Source organism: Patagioenas fasciata, chromosome 2, assembly GCF_037038585.1.
Source record: "Patagioenas fasciata isolate bPatFas1 chromosome 2, bPatFas1.hap1, whole genome shotgun sequence".
Taxonomy (NCBI): Eukaryota; Metazoa; Chordata; class Aves; order Columbiformes; family Columbidae; genus Patagioenas; species Patagioenas fasciata.
In genome coordinates, this window is record NC_092521.1 from 156679386 (window position 1) to 156700178 (window position 20793).

Consider the following 20793-nt stretch of genomic DNA (forward strand, 5'->3'; position numbering starts at 1 on the left):
TAGTTTCCCTCTTACTGCTGTTTACGTTGCTTATTTTCCTCACAAAAATTTTGCATAGAAATGTTAAGAAGCATTGGCCAGGCATGGACGTTGGAGATCCAAGCCATTGAAATATGTTTATCTCAGATTGTTTTTTGTTTGTTTTTGTTTGGTTTGTTTTTTATTGTTTTGTTGTTGTTGTTGCTTGGATTGGGTTGGGTTTCTGTTTTGGTTTTCGTTTTGTTTCTTTTTTATTATTTTTATTTGAAGAGGCAAACAACGGGCTCCACCAAAAGGTCATCCCTTTACAACCAACACAGCTTTTGATTTCCCTGGGAACTTCCTGAACAAGCAAAGGCATTTCCAAAAGGTCCCACTCCGCCCCCAAGGTCAACCTTCCCCAAAACTTGAACGCTTTGGGGTCGTGTTCCCGGCCTCAGTCTGCTCCATCCCGCTTTGAGTCCCACCGCCCCCATGGTCTCTCCGAACACCCGTCGCCCCGGCAGCTCGCCGCCTGCTGCCATCGCGTCCACCGGGCTGCAGCAGTCTGGGCCGACCCCACCGTGACCCCGCTGCCCTGATCGGCCGCCGCAGCGCGGGGCGGGCCCGGCCAGGGCGGGCGGAGCCTCCCCCGCCGCCAATGCGGGCGGGGCCGCGACGCCTGCGCCGGCGCGGTTGTGCGGCCCGTCCGGCTGCCGAAGCGCCCAGCCATGTGGAGCCGCTACCGGGCGGCCGGGGGATTGCTGAGCCGCGGCCGGTGAGGATGGGAAGGGAGCTGGAGGGAGCTGGCCCGGGGTTCCCGCCAGTCTTTTCCCCGCCGGTCCTTTCCCCGCCTTGCCCGGTCCCTCCGCCGGGGAGGCGGCCCGTCCTCCGCTGCCCCGGAACCCGCCGCGGGCCTGGGCGGGCTCCGCGCTGCAGCCGGCTCCTTGGCGCTCAGCCGAAGGACGGTAGCGTTGTGCCGTGTCGCTGACGGGGACCAGGAGGCCCCGAGCGGGCAGCTGGGAGCCCCCGCTCCCCAAGGGCCGCCCCTGGCTGGAGGCCGGCGGGACGCGGGGCTGGGCGCTTGTGCGCCCGTCGTCCCCCCGCTGCCTCCGTCCCAGCGCGGGAATGAGGGACCGGACGGGACGGGCCCTCGTTCGCTGCTGTGGCACCGCTGGGGGGGGTGTGTTTGGTTTTAAGAGAAATGTTATTTCAGGTCTTTAGTTCAGAAGTCATGGAGGTGGAGGAGTGTTCCGGCTGACGAACGAGCGCTGCAGTACCGGGTGGGCGAGCAAATCCATGGGTTCACTGTGGAGCAGGTGAGCATCGCCCTTCGCTTATGTTTCTTCTGTGTTTGTATAGATAATTTTCTCTTGGTTGGAAAGCACGTGAGTGAGGCCAGGAGTCTCCACACTAAATATTTTCATAGCAGCTCTGGTTGGTCAGTTAAAAAATGATACAGTAGTTACTTGTAGTTATTCAGGTTGAGAGAGTTGGGATTGTTCAGCCTGGAGAAGTCTCTGGGGAGACCTTATTGTGGCCTTTCAGTACTTAAAAGGAGCCTATAAGAAAAATGGAGACATGCTGTTTTGAAGGGCCTGTCATGACAGGACAAGGGGTGATGGTTTTAAACTAAAGAGGGGAGATTCAGGTTAGACATGAGGAAGAAATTTTTTACACTGAGGGTGATGAAACGCTGGCTCAGGTTACCCAGAAAGGTGATAGATGCCCTGTCGCTGAAAACATTCAGTGCCAGGCTGGACGAGGCTCTGAGCAACCTGATCTGGTTGAAGATGTCCCTGCTCATTGCAGGGGGGTTGGACTGGGTGAGCTTTAAAGGTCCCTTCCAACCCACACTATTCTATGATTCCTCTGCAAGCGAATTCTTAAGGTAACATTAACACATATTCCTATGGGGAGCTAACTCTCCTAGCGTAAATAATGCACCCCAGGAACTTGTGTCTGCTACAGATATTGAGCATTCACTGTGGTCTTCTGGAAATCCTGACAGGTAACTGAACTTCACTGTGTGCTGTTTTGTGAAAAACATTCAAGTAATAGTTTGTTTCCTAATCTGCTTTTGATACCTTTGTTAAGAAACTGCAATGGAAATATTATGTGAAACTTCTTTTTACTCTTCTAAAGAAAAAAGCAGAAGCAGAGAGTCAAGGTAATTTGCAAAACATAATTGGTAGTGGCAGAGCTAGCGGTAGAACTGGGTTCCTTGTTCTTTCTTTTGCTACCCAGAGCACTGACATTTGAATATATGCCTTTTTTTTGTATTTCTGATCAAATTGTTCTGGTCTTAGTGTCTGTACCAGAAGAGTATAGTTCTTTGGTTGTAGTGCATTTGAATTGTGTTTTTTTTTTCAAACTGTATTTTCCATTTACATCTTTTATTTCCCCCACAAATTATAAGAAGAATGAATTTTATACTGTATATGACAGTATTGTGCACAGGATCAACAAACTGATCATTGTTATATCACCCGTGATTAATTTGACCTATTTGCAGTCACACTGTAACACAGATATTTTCTTCAATGCAGGTGACAGCTATTCCTGAGCTGTTCCTGACTGCAGTAAAGCTTAGTCATGATGGAACAGGAGCCAGATATTTACATGTGGCACGGGAGGACTCCAATAACCTGTTCAGGTAAAACATTGGTATATGTGTATATATATAGCACCTTGCATCACCTTGTGGTTTCTAAATCATAATCCACATTCATAACTGGATTTTTCTGTGATAACAAAGACAATTGCACTTCCTTTGTGGGACTTCTTTGGAGTTCTACATGTTGGAACAGATGTCATTAGGCCTGTTGTTCAGTCTACTGCTCAAAACAGGGTCAGCACTTAATTCAGGTGAGGTCTTCAGACATTTGTCCAGGTGAAAATTTCCAAAGACTGAGATTCTACAACTTCTCTGGGCAACCTCTAGCCTGTATGTGTGGTGTTATCTTTAATATCAAGTTGGAACCTCCCTTGTGTCAATTTATAGACATTGTCTCTTGTCCTTCCCTTCAGGATATTTATGCAAAGAACCTGTCGTCATTGTAAGCTCCTTGTAGGTATTGGAAGGCAGCTATTGAGTGCCTTCACCTTTTCTTCTCCAGGCTGAATAAGCCCAGTTTCCTCAGCCTCTTTTCACAGGGCATGTGCTCCAGCCCCTGACCATTTTTGTGGCTCTCCACTAACCTCCTACAAATTTATTATCATCTCTTCTGTACTGGTGAGCATAAAATTGGACTTTCCAATAAATTGCCTTATATTCGCAAAATGTGAACCATTTCTTTTAACCATAACCTTCCATGAAGTTGTTTTCTGAGCCTTTTGGCTAAAAAAAAAAAAATGTTAGTTACTAGGCAGTGAGAGTGTTCCCATAAATCTCAGCTGCAGGCAGGAGGTGAGTGGACTTCACAGCACTAATAACCATGTTCCTCTCTGTGCTGTCTTGCAGTATCCAGTTCCGAACCACTCCACTGGACAGCACAGGGGTCCCGCATATCCTCGAGCACACTGTGTTGTGTGGTTCTCAAAAGTATCCTTGCAGAGATCCATTCTTTAAAATGTTAAACAGGTCACTGTCCACTTTCATGAACGCATTCACAGGTGAGTGCAAAGTAAATAATACGACTTAAAATGTATGAGTTTTTACTGCAGCAGAGCTGTCTGTCGGCTCTCCGTAATTTCCCTCTGGAGAACTATTATTATTAAGTGTGAATGTTGTGAGTGAGAGATTAAAAAACTAACAAGGCAAAGCAACAAAGTAGATCTTGTTTGTTTGGCACCTACAAAATCCCAGTAGAGCTGGTTCTTTGTAGGGTACAGCAATGCATTTAGTTATTTATATGTATTGCAAAAGCAAAGTTTTCATGGTAAAATAATTGCAGAGTTTGAGAGATGAGAGACTAGATATAAATGAGGGCAAAATGCATCTCAGACTTTCTAAAATTCTGATCCTTTTGTGTTTATCTATATGCAGCTAGTGATTACACGCTCTATCCATTTTCAACACAAAATCCCAAGGATTTTCAGAATCTCCTCTCAGTGTACTTGGATGCAGCTTTTTTTCCATGTTTGCGTCAACTCGATTTCTGGTAAGATGTGGACAGGTTGAGCTGTATGCAAACCTTAAATTAAAACCCAAAACCAACCCAAAACCTTCAAACTCCCAACACTTCTTGTTATTAATTTTTGCAGGCAAGAAGGTTGGAGGTTAGAACATGAGAACCCAACTGACCCTCAGACACCTCTCGTCTTCAAAGGAGTTGTTTTTAATGAAATGAAAGGGGCATTTGTAAGTGTTGTGAATTTTGTTTTAAGATCTTGTACGTGGTGAAGTGGCTTAAGCTGCAGGTTATCAAGAGTATTATTGCACCAGAGATTTCCATTTATCCTTTGTGAAATTTAAGTCCTCAGTAAGGTCAGCAATCTGTTACATGGTTATTCTTAAAATTAGCCTGTTGAAAGTTTGCTTACATTTAAAAAATCACCTTTCCAATGGATTTTGTATAATTTTCTTTTAAATTGACATACTGTAGGTATTTTTACCCAAGTGCACGGGACTACCCAACAAAATGCTTATATGAAGAGGGGCTATGGGATCTTATTATTGAAGATCTTTTATTTTTAAAATGTGTTTTGATGACTTTTACTGAAATGTATTCTTTTTCCTCTTAAGACAGATAATGAGAGGATATTTGCACAGCACCTGCAGAATAAAATCCTTCCTGATCACACTTATGGTGTAGTATCTGGTGGAGATCCATTATGTATTCCTGATCTCACATGGGAGCAGCTTAAACAGTTCCATGCTACGCATTATCATCCGAGCAATTCCAGGTATCTGGTTACATACCTCGTTTCCCCAAAAATAAGACAGGGTTTTATACATTTTTTTGCTCCAAAAGATGCTTACTTTTTTACATGTATAGCTGCCTGGACCCTATTTAAATTGACTTTTTTTTTTTATGAACTGTAACTAGGGCTCTTTTTTTGGAGTAGGGCTTACATTTTGAGCATCCTCAAAAATCATGCTAGGGCTTACTCTTCGGATAAGTCTTAGTTTTGGGGAAACAGGGTAGTGAGTTAACAGTCTGGTGGTATTTTTGTGAAGGAAAACCAGCGATACAGTTTCCATGTGTATTACCAGCAACTTCGATAACCTATGCACTCCAGCAGGTAAGACAGCATTGAAGCAAGGAATTTGCTCTAGGGAGAGAAGTGAAGGGTGAGCTGAAAACCAGGGGCTACAGAACGAGAGATGGCTGATTTTCTAGAGTATGTCTGCCTGCTTGATTATGGGGCTATGTTTTGGGGATTTCTGTTTGCAGATGATTTGCCTTTAACTCATGGGTTCAGGGGAAGTGGAACATGTTAATAAGTACTTGACAGTAATGTTAGGGAGTTAAGATACAGGTAACGCAGCTGAGTCTGGAGGTTCCTGTTCTTCTTGAAATCAACACAGATTAAGAGTTATAAAAAGAAGTTACACGTGAATGGCTGTTTGCTCCTGAGTCACACAGTACTGTATCAGGTACTAAATAATGGATATCCATTAGACTCGGATACTAATTCTGTTGATACTGATGATGTCTCCAAGCTAAAATTCAGCTTGCTTGAAAATTTGAAGGTGATATGGAGGGAAGTCTGTAGTATCATTGTTTCTGTTAGTCCAGTTAATTCACTTATGGAACATCAGCTTGTGTCGTGATAGTGAATTTACCATCCTTTGTTTTTCTCGTCATCCCAAATATTCTGTTGTACCTATGTTTATATTTTAATTGGGAATAATATTTACATGAGACATACCTCATCCTCATATTTAATCCAGCGAAGCCAGTGATGTTTCTTATAGATATGGGAGTGCACTTTGGTAGTCTGACCCACAGAACCAGCTATGTTTTATAGATCAGTTGAGATCATCGCATTCTATACATTATGTGTGAGAATCATAAGAATTTAATCTTCTGAAACTTTAGAGCACTGGGATTCTAGCTTCAACTACCAATATTTTTTCTTGGAACATTGTGTTTAGTTGCAACCATATACATTCTTTTTGTGGACTCCAAAGCATGAAACAGAAGCTGAAAAATGTGGGATTTTACCAGCAGATCCGGGGGTTTTATGTGTATGGCACACTGGTAGGCCTTTAACCTAGGTACCTTACAAAGCATGTTCCCTTCTTGATCTAACTGAATCACTGGAAATCACATTAAATTTGGAATATAATAAAAGCTTTTACTGTAAATTTAATGTAAAACCTAGCACTTAATCCCAATCTTTCATTTGAAATGCAGATTTTTCACTTATGGTAATTTTCCACTGGAGCAACATTTGAAACAAATACACGAGGAAGCACTGGTAAAATTTGAAAGAATTGAATCAAATACTGACATACCAAGACAGAAGCTCTGGGAAAAGCCTGTAAGTAAAAGCTGAGCTGTGACTCATATATTTCACTATAACCTTTGCGTATTTACTTACGAATATTGAACTTACTTGCGAATATCTGTAAAATGATTTGAAATCTTTGGAAGAAAGATGCTATGAAGATGCAAGCAGTCGTTTTTTTATTTGTAACTTCTGATCTGAATTTAGTCTGCATCAAATGTATTTATTATACTTTACAGAGAGAACACAGTGTAACATGTGGCTTAGACTCATTTGCTGCCGACCCTTCCAAGCAGACAACTGTCAGTGTCAGCTACTTGTTGACAGAGTAAGTGTATCAAAAAGAAAATTCTGAATCAGGGTCATTTTAGAGCTTTTGAGCAAGATACAAGTGTATTTTGTGTCCCCCGATCCCTCTTCATAAATGTCGTCTTGAAGTTAAATAATGCCATGGGAAAGCTAGACAAAGCCTCCTTTAGTAGATGTAAGCTTAAGTACTAAGCAGAATGTTTCTTATCTTTAGCAGATAGTTAGAAGGAAAATCAGCCTTTATCTTACAGAACTGTTCAGTGAATTAGAGTTTTGTGAATGCCAGCTTTCTGTATTTCAATTTCCTGCCGTGTGCAAGCTTTTCTGTATGACCCTACTACTAGCTAACTATCCATCCTTGCAGCCCAATTTAACTTGCTTTACTGCTAACTACGGTAAGTTGAAGACTCCAAACCAATTCAGTAAGGTTTGGTGCAGTTTTCATAATTGGCAATTAATTCTCCCTTGCTGCCTCTATATTGTTTTGTAGCAGTAATTCATCTGAAGCAAACTTGGTGATGTTGGGTGTCATATATTCGTAGCTTGATGTTTTTTAAGGACTGTTATTTTTTTCCAGTATTACAGACACTTTTGAAACATTCACGCTAAGCTTGTTGTCTTCACTCTTGGTTGATGGGCCAAATTCTCCTTTCTACAAAGCCTTGATTGAGTCTGGTGTTGGTACAGATTTTTCTCCTGACGTTGGGTAAGTGTTGAAATTTATATTTCATCCCTATAAGCAATATTAGAAAAGTTACAAACCACTATTAAGTTGGGAGAAGTCATCTCTCATACAGGCAATTTATACCAGAATAGTCTTATTTTAACATTAAAATATCTTAAGCATTTCTACTGATGAATTATAAAGCATTCTGAAATGTAATTTTGGCTTGTCAAAATAATTTGATAGAACCTATATTAGTTTAAACAAAGTTGTAGCTTTTAAAGCTTATCACCAGGAAAAATGGGTAGATGAAAACATTGTATACTTTCAGTGCTCTGACTTACCTGGGGTTTCCATCTTGGCCATTTAATATTACTCAGAAGAGTTTGCTAGCTTTTCTCTGTACTGTGTTACCTTTGCTTTTTTGGTTTAATTCTGTGATTTAGTAGTGGGTAAGAGTTGTGGTTTAACCCGGCAGGCAGCCAAGTGCCAGGCAGCTGCTCGCTCATCCCTCACCCTGTGGAATGGTTGAGAGAATTGAGGAAAAAAAAAAAAGTGAAACTTGTGGTTTAAGATAAAGACAGTTTGATAGGACAGAAAGCGAAAATAACAATGATAATAGAATATACAAAACAAGTGATGCACAGTGCAATTACTCACCATTTACTGACCGATGCCCAGCTTGTCCCCAAGCAACAATTGCCACCCTCAAGCAACAATTGCCACCCCCCAGCCAACAGTTCATATAGTGAGCATTATGTCATATGGTATGGAATATCCCTTTGGCCAGTTTGGGTCACTTGTCCTGGCTGTGTCTCCTCCCAGTTTCTTGTGCACTTCCTTACTGGCAGAACATGGGAAGCTGGGAAGTTCTTGACTTAGTGTAAGCACTGCTTAGCAACAACTAAAACATCAGTGTATTAAAAAGGTTATTCTCATGCTAAATCCAAAACACAGCACTATACCAGCTACGAGGAGGAAAGTTAACTCTGTCCCAGCCAAAACCAGGACAGTAGGTTTGGCACAGCTGTGCTTTTGTTGAATTGGGTGCCATTAACTTGCCGTGGCCTTGGGACAAAAGGGTATGTATGTCTGCTAACACTTATTCGCTTATTCGAGCTGCAGCTTTTGCAGCCAGTCCTCTGAGCTGGCCCTGCTCTGCAGGCTGAGGATGGGTGGATTCTCTTCACCCAAATGCAGGCTCAGCTGCTCATTGTAGTTTGCCTTGATTGTCAGCAGAAAGAGGCACTTTCTGGGCATGATTCATCTGACTGATTTTAGACTTCAGGGTGACAAAAATCATGCCTTTGTCTCTACTGACTGTCTTAGATGTTTGAGTGGGAAACCTTAATATACTCATTTATTATTTCAATGCCTTAGGGTAGGTACTCTACCTGGGTTGAACTGTCTTTTTGTGCAGACATGAACCTCCTGCAAGTCCTGTGCCATGCATGTCAGTGCCATGCAGACAACTTGATATCACAGGTCATGGCAATAGAAATCCATGTTTAGACACTGAAGGAATGATTCAGTTGTTGGATGTTTTGTCTGCTGAGCCTTTTCCAGGTTGACTATATTAATATGCTGTTGAGATATACAGTGAGTTTGCTTTAATTTGCCTTAGTGGCTGCGCTGATGCATCACTCTAGAAGAATAAGTTTCAGTCCAGAGATCGGTATTCCAGAATTCAACACCTGAGTCTGCCATTGAATTCCTTCTGTCATTTTTAGGCATGGAATAGTGGATGTTTAGAATAGATGAGCACCTCTGTTTGTTGGCTTTGGTTAGAATTGCTGCATGTGTTTCATATTTCTGCAAGTGTCAATTTGTCTCTCTAAGGATGAGCTATTATGGTTAACCCTATTTGACAGTTTGAACAAAATTATCTTTCCTTTTTTTTTTTTTTTTAAGTATTGTTGAAAATAACTGCAATAAACATGGAACACTTCACATTCACTGCTTAGTTTACAAATACTGCTTCAAATGTACAAATTTAAAAGTACCGTTCCACTCATCTGCTTAAGTAGAATGTATGTGTTTGATGTTACAGACAATTAAAATTTTCACCTTAAATAAAGAGTCTTCGTTACCTGAAAATACTTGCAGATGAATAAGAAGATGGACAGAAAAGACTGGCTTTTCTTCTGTAACTGCTTTTCTTTCTCTAATACCATATGCCATATGTTCTCTTAACAGTGGCTACTACTACTGGAATTGAACAAAAAATGCTTTTAAGTTCCATTTCTTGCCACTTTGGTAATTATTTTTCTTTCTATCTAGCTTTTAAAATACTGTGTGTATATATGTGGAAATGACAGGTGGTTTTCCCCTACTTCTGCCTTTGCTGACAGGTTTAATGCTTAAGTTCTAGTACTTGTCACTGAGTTGAATATGTTTTATTCTAGGTTTAATGGCTCAACAAGAGAAGCTTATTTCAGTGTGGGTCTACAGGGTATTGCTGAAAGAGACATTGATACTGTGAAACAGATAATTGCTAGAACCATTGATGAAGTTATAGTGTGAGTAACATTAAATTTTTGAGAATACTTTTAGTTCTTTCATACAGTGTCTTGCAATTAGATATTAATAATATAATATATACAGGCATTTATATGCCTTAAAAATTTAGTGATGTTAAAATAAATGCACCAAATAAGCAGTAATATAAGCAGTAATATTGTTCAATACTCTTAGAACTTGCATCTGCTACTTTCTCTGTTGCAATGTGTTCAGCAGCATAACCTTTGGGAGTTTAATGATATTAGTGCAGTTTCGCTAAATGATGCTTCATGATAAGATTATTTCATATCAGTTTTAATTCAGTGTGGAACGCATTATGTTGTAATTCTTCCTTTATCAATGTCGTAATTAATTTTCATAACTTCACTTGAAGTGATTAATGTTAATGGATATGGTTTCCTTCTCTCATTCCTCCTTCTCAAAGGAAAGGATTTGAGGAAGACAGGATTGAAGCTCTACTTCACAAAATTGAAATCCAGCTGAAGCATCAATCTACGAGTTTTGGACTTGCCCTGACATCTGTAAGTCTGTATGTGTGCCCATGTGTGGTGTTTTTTTTAGGAATGCATAAGAAATCTACTGTCTAAGTCTTTACAAAATATGACCTTGATATGTAACACTTTTCACTTAAGGGCTTTTCCTTTGTCATCTCATGTACATCCTTCTTCCTTCTTTTCAGTAGCCTTCAAACTATTGCTGGACTCCACACTGTAGGACTTAATCCGACAGTGAGCCTGTTGTCTTTGCCTGAATAGTAGCTTCGATTGCATGAGCAGCGATTACTTCTGTAAGAGAGGCGTGCCATACTGGCTCTTGGAACTGTATGTTTTGGCAAGGTGCCTATGTATTTTTAAAAGTCAAATAGGACTGGTTTTTTTTTATGGAATTTAGGGTTGTACTACTGTAATGAAAGGTTAAGATTCACAAGTGAAAATATATACTACTTCAATTCTTGGACTCAAATTTTGATACCAAAGCTGTATCAAAATTTTTAGATGGAGCGGTTACAGAAAGCACATTTCACAGCAGAACATGGTGTCTGAGAATTCTGCAAATCATAATTTTAGGAATGAGTTAGCTGCAGTATTTGCAGTCGGGCCTCACTGAGAGATCTTGATAGGCTGGACCACAGAGCAATCACAAACTGTATGAAGTTTAACAAAAACAAATGTGGATTCTGCACCTGGGGTGGTATAATCCTGGATATGCATATAGACTGGGGTATGAGGCTGGAGTGCAGCCCTGCAGAAAGTGATCTGGGAGTTTTGGTTGATGGTAAGCTCAGTATGAGTCATATAAAGCCAAAAAGAGTCAACCATATCCTGGGGTACATTAAGGACAGTATAGCTAACTGGTCAAAAGAAGCCCCGCAACACTCCGTGCTAGTGGGACTTCACCTCAAGTGCTGTTTGCAGTTTCAGGCTCCACATTATAAGGAGGACATAAAAATATTAGAACATGTCCAAAGGAGAGCAACAAAGATGTTGAAGGGATTAGAGGACATGGCTTATGAGGAGCTGCTGAGGATACTGGGTTTGTTCAGCTTAGAAGAGAGGAGGTTGAAGCCTCATTCAACTCCCTCATGAAGGGGAGTGGAGCAGGCAATGCTTGTCTCTTCTGTCCTGTGTCCAGTAGTAGGACATGAGGCAATGGCTTCAAGCTGTGTCAGGGAAGTACAGAATGGATATTAGGAAGAAGTTCTTCACACGGAGGGTGGTCAAGCATTGGAACAAGTTCCCCAGTTTACTGGCGAGAGTTAAATCTCTTTATAGTAGTTTGTATGGGGCTGTGGTTTTGATTTTTGCTGACTATGGTGCTGATAACATGAGGATTTTCTAGTTACTGCTGAGCGGTGCTCACACAGCCTCAAGGCTGTCTCTGTTTCTTATCTCACCCCACTAGTGAGCAGGCTTAGGGTGCACAAGAGGTTGGAAAGGGGACACAGCTGGGACAGCTGACCCAGACTGGCCAAATGGATATTCCATACCATATGATGTCATGCTCAGTATTTAAAGTTGGAGGAAGAAGGAGGAGGAACGGGGGACATTCTGAGTGATGGTGTTTGTCTGCCCAAGTCACTGTTAGGTGTGATGAAGCCCGGCTTTCCTGGAGATGGCTGAAGGCTGGTCTGCTGATGGGAAGTAGTGAATGAATCTCTTGTTTTGCTCTGCTTGCCCACTGCTTTTTCTTTACCTGTTTAACTCTCTTTATCTTAACCCATGATTTTTCTCATTGTTATCCTTCTGATTTCCCCTCACATCCCACTGTGAGAGGGGCGAGTGAGCTGCTGCGTGGGGATGAGCTGCTGGCCAGGATTAAATCATGACACCAAGGACATGGTCATGGCCCTGAGCCTGTTTGTATTCCAGAAGTGTTTGGACAACACTCTTAAGATACATGGTTAAACTTCTAGGATGTTTACTGAGAACCAGCACTAAGTTGCTGTACTGACAGAATGGAAGTCTCAAATAAGTGGTGACTACTTTTATTTCAAGAAAACTAACTCGAGCATATTCTAAAAGAATTCCCTTCTTTAAAACACATTAGGGAGTTTCCACAGAACAGATAATAATAGATATTACTGAAAAGTATTGAAGACTTGTGATACCTGCTTGTAACTAAAGAGGTAAGAAAAGATGAGATGGTTTTGACAGTTCCAATACATTTGTTTTCTATACACTTTTAAAGGCTTTTTCTTTTAAATGTCCTGAGGTTTTTTTAATTTTCCTTTGGTTTATTTTTGCCCATTCAGACAGAGTAGAAATGGAGAAAGTTTTGACATCTTGCCCTGTGGTGTATTTGAAGAACTTTCAGCAGCGACTTAAGCAAACAATTGTCTCAGACTAGAGAATAAATCTAGAATAAAAGTCCTCCAAAGGAAGTATTCTGGGAATACTTCTGGTTATTTAGTACTTTCTTTCTCCAAAGTCTCATCGATGTTACATGTTTGACATACAATAAATGGATAGACTATAAAGTTTATATACTAGTCTGTCTCTACCACCTGTTCCTTTTTTCCATCTTTCTTGGGCTGAAAAATGGCTTTTTTTTAAATAGGAGGGAGGAAAGAATATTAGAATAGATTTCCAGAATACAGATGTACACACCTATGAAAAAAAAAGAGTTTGGTACAGTAAAATTAGAGGAGAGAATGGGGAGAACAAGGAACAAAAGATGATGGAATAGTCCTTCAATCTGAACGAAGATTTCAGCTTTTTTCCCCCTCCAAATATATTAGAACTACTCATTATATGTCTACTATTCAAATATAAATGGTAAGGTGGTTTTGAAACACAGATGTTGGCAGTTATAGAAATGCAGATGGATTGTCCTGCTTACCTAATTATTTTTTCCATTCAGTATATAGCTTCCTGCTGGAATCAAGATGGGGATCCAGTGGAGCTTCTGAAGATTGCAGATAAAGTCTCTCGATTCAGGCAATGCCTTAAAGAAAATCCCACATTTCTTCAGGAAAAAGTTAAAACCTATTTTAAGGTAGGAAAACCGATGGAAAAATATCTATAGTATTAATTTTTAAATAACAATTTTGTATTTAAAATGAAGCTGAAGTCTGACTTTTATAACCATACTACCTATTTAAAGTTGTAGATGAACAGCAGCACTTTGGAATGAAGCATGTTAACTGTAAATGGTTGAAGCGAAAACTTATCAAAATGGGCAAAATTCTATGGCTGGACATTTCAAAGCACACGTATTAGAACATGGATAAAATACTAATGTTTTACCAAACTGTGATGCCTGATGCTATAGAGGGACACATGGATGTCTCCTAATGAGAAACCCAGATAAGAACAGAGAATTCTAGACTTAGTTGTGTGTTCATTTGTATTGGCATAGCACGATGTATCTCTTTTCTTTGAGAAGACTTTGGTTATAAGTAAGATTGATCTGGTGCTCCTCATGTTCACTGAACTGCTGTCTGAATTTTGCTGTCAGTGCTGATAACTTTCTGCTCTTTTTCTTCTTTTCCTCTCCATAACTTCTACTGGAGTTCTTCAAGAACCAAAAGCAGTAAAGGCATTATAACACTGAATAGTTCTGAAGCCCAAATTACCCAGCCCCAGAAAGAAAAAAAGCAGTGATAATAGTGCAAAAATGGTTTTGTTTTGGATTTTTTTTGGTGTTTAGTTGGTACTTTGTTTTTTGTTTATTATTTGTTGTTGTTGTGTTGTGTTGTTGTTTTTTTTTTTTTTTTTTAATTCTTCCATCAAATAGTTCAAATTGTTTTGAAGGGCAGATCTATTACAGGTAACTACCAACCTGATATAATAATGAGTAAATGCATATACTCAAAGGTAACAAAAGACAGTGGCGTCACTTGAAATTTGTATTTCCTAAAGGCATTATTAGTGTCTGGATGTAGTAGGGAGCTCTTAAGCTTTTGGGTTTTGTAGGGGAGAAACACAGGTGCAGTATTTTTGAGAATGTCCTTTACCATGCATTTCTGCTGAGAGTGCCAAGGCAAAACCTTGACTCAATAGGAAGTAACAAGAATAGCTGGATGTTCTTGTATCAGAAGGTTATGCACTGCTGTATGTTGTGCCTGGAGATTAATAAAGCAGGAAGACTGGGAGCATGGGAAGGAATGCTGTTCATCCTCTCCATTTTACTATGCCTCGTTAATTTTGCATCTCCATCTTCCCTCTGTAGGCAATCAGGTTTCCAGAGTCTTTCCACATAAGCATGGGGGAGATAAAGTCATAAAACAGAATCCAATTACGTTGTCGCAAACCATTGGCAGTGTCTGCCAGTGACAGATGTTGCTTTTTGACTCCTGCCTTGAAATGAGCAATTTTTGAGGTCACTATCTTTTGAGTAGCCTCCCAGAATTACATAAAATGGAAGCTGTTTGAGTAATTTCGTTATTAAAATTACACAGTCTGGTGTCAACAAAGAGAAATTCAACAGCACTTGTGACACTTGCATAATGCATGGTGTTCTCTGGCAGCCAGACTGATGTAAAGCGTTTCTGAGCAGGATAAGGCATGCACGTTTGATATCGTGTGGGATCTCTCTGCACTCAGGCTTGGGCAGGTTGAAAGAGATGTTTAGTGAAACCCTCCTGCATTTAACTGGATTCCTCATCTTGGAACATTCTCCAGATAAAACCTGCGGCATGCTGCTCTATAGCATTTGTACTGTTGTTTAACCTCGATTTAATTAAGCTAATGAGTACTGTGTGCTGTTGAGGGATTCTTGCTCTATACTAAAATTTCACATAAGGTTGTTCGTGCTTGTTCTTGTGGTAAGCTGCTCTTTCCCCACCCTCGCAGCAGACTGTTCTGTGTGAAATGGAGAGTTTAAATTGCCTGTTTGTGATACTTTCGATAATATGCAAGCCAAATGATGCATAGACTGTTTGTATCTACTGCTGCTGAAGCAATAATCTGAGGCAAAACAGAAGGAAGTTGCCCTCAAAATTAATGTTGCTTTGTTTTGGGATATATTTCTGCAGGATAATCCACATAGACTCACCCTGTCAATGAGTCCAGAGAAAGACTACCATGATAAGCAAGCAAAATTGGAAACAGAAAAGCTGGAAAAAAAGGTCAAGGCTCTTTCTGAAGAAGAAAAAACCCAAATCTTTGAAAAAGGTTAATGTGCTTTTTCATGTTTTTATTTGAGTAACTGCTTAAGAACACAGCCAGTTTTTTAGCTGGTGTTCTGTAGAATATCTTAAATTCTCAGGCATTCTCCAGAATTTGCTCTGAAAGGGATGATATTTTGTTGAATGTTTGTGTAATGGGGCTATGCAGTGTAGTGTTTACATAGCAGTGTATGACTGATATATTCCATTAGTTTTAACACTCAGAATAATCATTGTCTCCAGTAGGACAGAAGAAGGGAGATTGTTTTAAAATGTTGATCTACTTATTCTTTCCTATGTTAAGTTGCCCTAAATACAAGATGAATTCCACCATTTACCTTGAAGCTGTTTATTTTTGAGTGTTTGAAGTCTCCTTTGTGCTCCTATAAAACTTACATTTTTGTAAATTAATTTATTTTCTACTTAGAAAGCCAACTATAATGTTGTGGTCAAATTATTCTGGACAAAATCTTGGAGACCCTGGGCAGTCATCTAATTTTGTGGAAACAGTGATCTAGTCAGCGAAATCCTCCAAAAAAGTGACATTAATCTTCTGAAGCTTTGGTACCAGGCGGGAGATAGGGGAGCAGAAAATAAGATGAGGATTTCTGCTCAGAAAGATAAATTTGGGAGTACTTAGACGTGATCAGCTAGAATCTGAAAGGCTGAAATGTAAAATTAAACACAACAATTTAGCTGCATCGGGGTGATGAGCGAACCCTTGAGTAAGAACTGGGGGGAATGAGTTGGAAAGAAACTTGTTACCTGCAATGTCTGGGTTACCTGGCTTGGCCTTCACAGGGCTGGGTGACAGGACTGACAGACATCACTTTGTCAGGGTTTAAATTGCCTGTTACTGTAAAGTGGATGTGAAGGGGGAGTGGAAGGAGAATTTACAAAGACAGTGTTCTGTTTGCTGTTGTGATGTGATAATCTCCAGAATCTGTTTCAGTAAAATATTTGGAAGAACTGTTGATAGAAAATTCTAAACTTGAAACTCCTGTGTTTTTCCAATCTGCATCACCTCAGTAGGTTCTGACAGCACTTTCACTAAAAGCAGAAAATGACAAACTGGTATTCTGTTCTCCTTGGTAGGTTTGGAATTAATTGCTCTTCAGAGCAAACCTCAGGATACCTCTTGTCTCCCAGCTCTAAAAGTGTCTGACATTGAGCCCAAAATCCCATTCACTGTGCTGGAAACAACACTTGCAGGTTGGTTTAACTACTAATTCATCCTCAAAAGAGCAACACTGTTGGCTTCAGTGAGACTTTATTGTGACCTATGCGACCGCCTTATTGTGGCCTAGGAGAAAGATGTGGACAGGCATTTTAGTAGGACATGTAGCAACAGGACAAGGGGTAATGGTTTTAAACTGAAGGAGAGGAGATTCAGGCCACACATAGAATCATAGAATGTCCTGAATTGGAAGGGACCAACAAGGATCATGGAGTCCAGCTCCTGTCCCTGCATATGACAACCCCACAGTTCACACCATGTGTCTGAGGAGGTTGTCCAGTCTCTTCTTGAACGCTGTCAGGCTTGGGGCCATGACACCTCCCTGGGGAGCCTGTTCCAGTGTCCAGCACCCTTTGGGTGAAAGAGACATTAAAAAGTAATTTTTTATAATGAGGGTGGTAAAACACTGGCCCAGGTTGCCCAAAGATGTGGTAGATGCCCTGTCCCTGGAAACATTCAAGACCAGGCTGGACGGGGCTCTGAGCAGCCTGATATAGTTGAAGATGTCCCTGCTTGTTGCAGGGGTTTGGACTAGATGAGCTTTGAAGGTCCCTTCCAACCCAAACTGTTCCATTATTGTGTTCTAGCTGCTTGCCCAGCTGTTGCTCTCTTTCCTCTTTACAAAGTGTATCTAGTCTCTGTTGAACATAGTTACAATGCGTTTCGTCTCGTACACTGCTTCTGCAGTGGACAGTTTGAAGTGGATCTGCAGGTGCTCTTTGCCGTGGCCTCTGTGGGGCAACATGGAGCTGTTCTAGGTGGACCCAGAGCTCTGCCCTGCGGTCAGAGCACTCTGTGGTGACATGCTCCCCTTCTCTTGAGCAATCTCCCCACTTTCCAAACACTTATCCAGGGTGCAGCAATACTAGCAGCTCATGCAGCAAACCTTCGTTACTGCTCTCACTCCCTACATGTTTTTTACAGAACATGTACAGGAGCCATGAGGAAAAAAATAGATTGTCGTTCTTCATAACTTCAGTGCAAGTTTTTCCCTCCTTTGCAAGTGGCTACCCCCCAGATTGATAGGAAACAAGAAATTGTAGATCTCAATTTTGTTAGAGTTCCATCAAAATCTTGCAATACTGCTCTGTAGTATATTTCTAACAGACACTTTCCTGCAAAAATCACCAGCAAGTGTCAAGTACTGTATAATTTTGATATTTAAATGACCTTGTTTTGGGAAAATTCTAATGCATATGCTCTAATGACCTAGCTTAGAAGAGAATGTACAGTGTGAGAACCTGTTTTTCTTAACTTTTGAGGTGATGGAAGCAAAAAGTAAGGGAGAAAAACTTATTGACTTGCTCAGAAACCAATACCATTCCTTCATTTGAATGTTACCTCTAAAACGTGGCCTCTTTCAGAAGAATTCTCTCTTCAAATTGTCCTGGTATCCATTACCTTACTATGGACAGAAACAATAAAACCTCCTCAGTCCAGCATTCAGTGCAATGTGGACGGTTTAAAGAAGGAATGGGTCTGAAGTGCCAACAGAAAATTGTCTTTAATATGAAGGTCTTGTAAGAAATTTTTTTGCTGTAATGTGTTTATAGTAGAAAGCTGCTGACTATTCTTCGCTTCTGTTTTTTTATCCCTAGCTGATGAAATTCCTGTCCAGTACTGTGCTCAGCCAACCAACGGGGTGGTTTATTTCAGAGCTGTTTCCAGCTTGAACACGCTCCCCGAAGAGCTCAAGCCATATGTGCCGCTCTTCTGCAATGTCATCACAAAGTGAGAAGTTTACTTTATTAAAAAACGAAAGCGATAAGATGTAATACAACTGACTGAAATAATACCGCTTTTAGTAACTTCAGCAACTGTTCTTGTTATAGAAGGGAGATGCTGGTATCCTGCCGAAACAGTGGTCTTCCCTCTTCCCCACAGAGCTGCCAGCTCCTGTCCCCTTCTCCATCAGTCGCTGCATTGCCTTGTTCCCCAGCATCCACACAAGCATTCCCTGAATAGATTGGAAAATTGATATAAATGGAAAATAGCCTAGCAGAAACTAAAGGAATAAAGCATTAAAGGAGGAATCTGTTGGTTTTATTTGCGATAACAGTTTATGTGATGTTATTACTGTAGTTCCATATGGATGTTGGTAGCAAGCCTGTACATAAAGCACACTTTTTAATACACCGTTTTGAATTAACAGGATGCTTTAATTGCAAAGGTTGGTGTATTTTTTTTTTCTTTCATAAGGTGTGAAGTATTATGTTTGCTTGATAATGCCCCAGATTTAGTTGCTATATTAGTATTGACTTAAACAGTCATCTTTGCAGATGGCATATGGATCCTGGTTTTGGCATACACTGAAAATGGAAATAAATCTCTATTGTTTTTCACAGGATGGGATGCGGAGCCCTTGATTACAGGGAACAAGCCCAGAAAATTGAACTGAAAACAGGTGGGATGTCTGTCAGCCCACATATCATTCCAGATGATTCACACCTGGATGTGTATGAACAGGTAAATTAATCATAAGCTTGAAGACATTACACTTGCAGTAATAGCTCTGTCGTTAAGGGTCAGTCAGGGCTTCCAGGTGGAGGGTCAGGTAATACGCATTGAAAATTTAGTGTATAAAAGGACTCTTGCCTTTTAGTGTAAGATATAAATTTGAGAATTACAATAATCTAGTATTTTGTTTTAAGGCGAGTGTTTGATGTGGTTATCCATTTTATGGCAGTGCTTCCCTAGCATCTGTCACCGTATTTTTGACTGCTGCAAAAAGTTTTGGAAGCAGAGGGTAGAGAACAGAATAGTACAATGTTCTCCATGCAGATTGCTGTTAATGTGCATATGTCACTGCTAGTGTGGTTCAGAAACATGGGATGTACTTTAGTATTGAGCATAACTATCCCAGCAACATCCTCTTAAGATTTTTTCCAGACTTGCTGGTGTCTGCTGCTGTGGTTTACTCCCCATGGATCCTGGAGTTGAATTAGGGAGACTCCTTTTCAGGAAGGTGCATCCCCAGTACGGTTTTATTTGTACTTCATGTGAAAAATGAGAAATTCTGTTTCTGAACTGCTACTTACTGTTGAGGAGGAGGAACTGACAGGCTTGTTTCGTGTGAAGAACAATCGTGTTTTGTGTCTGCTCTGATTTTAGTAGCACAGCCTGCATCAAAGTGGTTTTGTGATGTGTAGCATTAGGTTGACATCATCACATTACTTTCTTAAAAAGTTGTGCATTTCTCAGGCCTTTGCTTTGGTTGTCTTGTGTGAAGGGTTTTTTGTGTTTTGTTTTTCTTTTTTTTTTCCTTCAGGGTGTGCTCTTTTCATCTCTCTGCTTGGATAGAAATCTGCCAGACATGATGCATTTGTGGAGTGAAATATTTAACAAGTACAGTACATTGGGTTTTGTTTGCTTGTTTTGTTTTTCTGCATGTGTTTTGGGGCTTTCTTTTTCCCTCTTCCCCCAATCATTTTCTTCTTCTTAGACATTCTACTTTGGGATTTCTTTTTATAACTGTATCTTTGACTGGCTTCCAGTTTCTAAACATAAGTGTTCCATCATTTACATGGCTCTATAGTGGATTAAATGGAGAACCAGCAATCTAAAAGCTTTTTGAACTTGGAATGATGAATGATTCAGTATTATACATTCCATTGGTGTGCTTTTACATGATCTAGAGACCTGCTTCTACTCTTTTTCAGCCCCCGGTTTGAGGAGGAAGAGCATTTCCGAGTGCTGGTTAAAAAGATTGCCCAGGAGCTGTCAAATGGGGTTCCGGATTGTGGGCATTTATACGCCTCTATTCGAGCCAGCAAAAACCTTACGCCTTCTGGAGAACTGCAGGAAATGTTCAGTGGGATGGATCAGGTGGGAAATTGATGGCATCCTTCAGTGAGGCCCAAGTCCTTGACTCTGCAATTACAGCGCTCGTTTTTGCTAATTCATTTTATTGCCTAAGTCTGTGGTCTTTCTGCCTTCCCTTCCCACACAGGTGAAGTTAATGAAGAGAATAGCAGAAATGTCCGATATTAAACCAATACTGCGCAAACTGCCACGCATTAAGAAGTATTTATTAAACAGTGACAACATCAGGTGAGTTCCAGCTAAAAAGAAAAGGGAGGTTTTGTTTAAAGAGGCCGT

At 40.5% G+C, this 20793-nt stretch overlaps 1 protein-coding gene across 1 annotated transcript in view; it reads left to right on the forward strand.

The window, feature by feature from the left end:
• The first annotated feature begins 629 nt into the window (after positions 1-629).
• The window catches only part of PITRM1 (pitrilysin metallopeptidase 1), a 28157-nt gene continuing 7993 nt past the window's right edge, over positions 630-20793 (forward strand). Inside the window, exons 1-20 of the mRNA XM_065831920.2 lie at positions 630-736; positions 1175-1277; positions 2508-2614; positions 3422-3573; positions 3947-4061; positions 4165-4261; positions 4646-4806; positions 6264-6390; positions 6597-6685; positions 7244-7372; positions 9736-9849; positions 10275-10371; positions 13211-13345; positions 15327-15465; positions 16554-16670; positions 18294-18426; positions 19041-19161; positions 19964-20040; positions 20355-20520; positions 20645-20745. Of these exons, the coding sequence (XP_065687992.1) occupies positions 690-736; positions 1175-1277; positions 2508-2614; positions 3422-3573; positions 3947-4061; positions 4165-4261; positions 4646-4806; positions 6264-6390; positions 6597-6685; positions 7244-7372; positions 9736-9849; positions 10275-10371; positions 13211-13345; positions 15327-15465; positions 16554-16670; positions 18294-18426; positions 19041-19161; positions 19964-20040; positions 20355-20520; positions 20645-20745 (2327 nt within the window). The 5' untranslated portion in view covers positions 630-689. The remainder of the gene's footprint in view (positions 737-1174; positions 1278-2507; positions 2615-3421; positions 3574-3946; positions 4062-4164; positions 4262-4645; positions 4807-6263; positions 6391-6596; positions 6686-7243; positions 7373-9735; positions 9850-10274; positions 10372-13210; positions 13346-15326; positions 15466-16553; positions 16671-18293; positions 18427-19040; positions 19162-19963; positions 20041-20354; positions 20521-20644; positions 20746-20793) is intronic.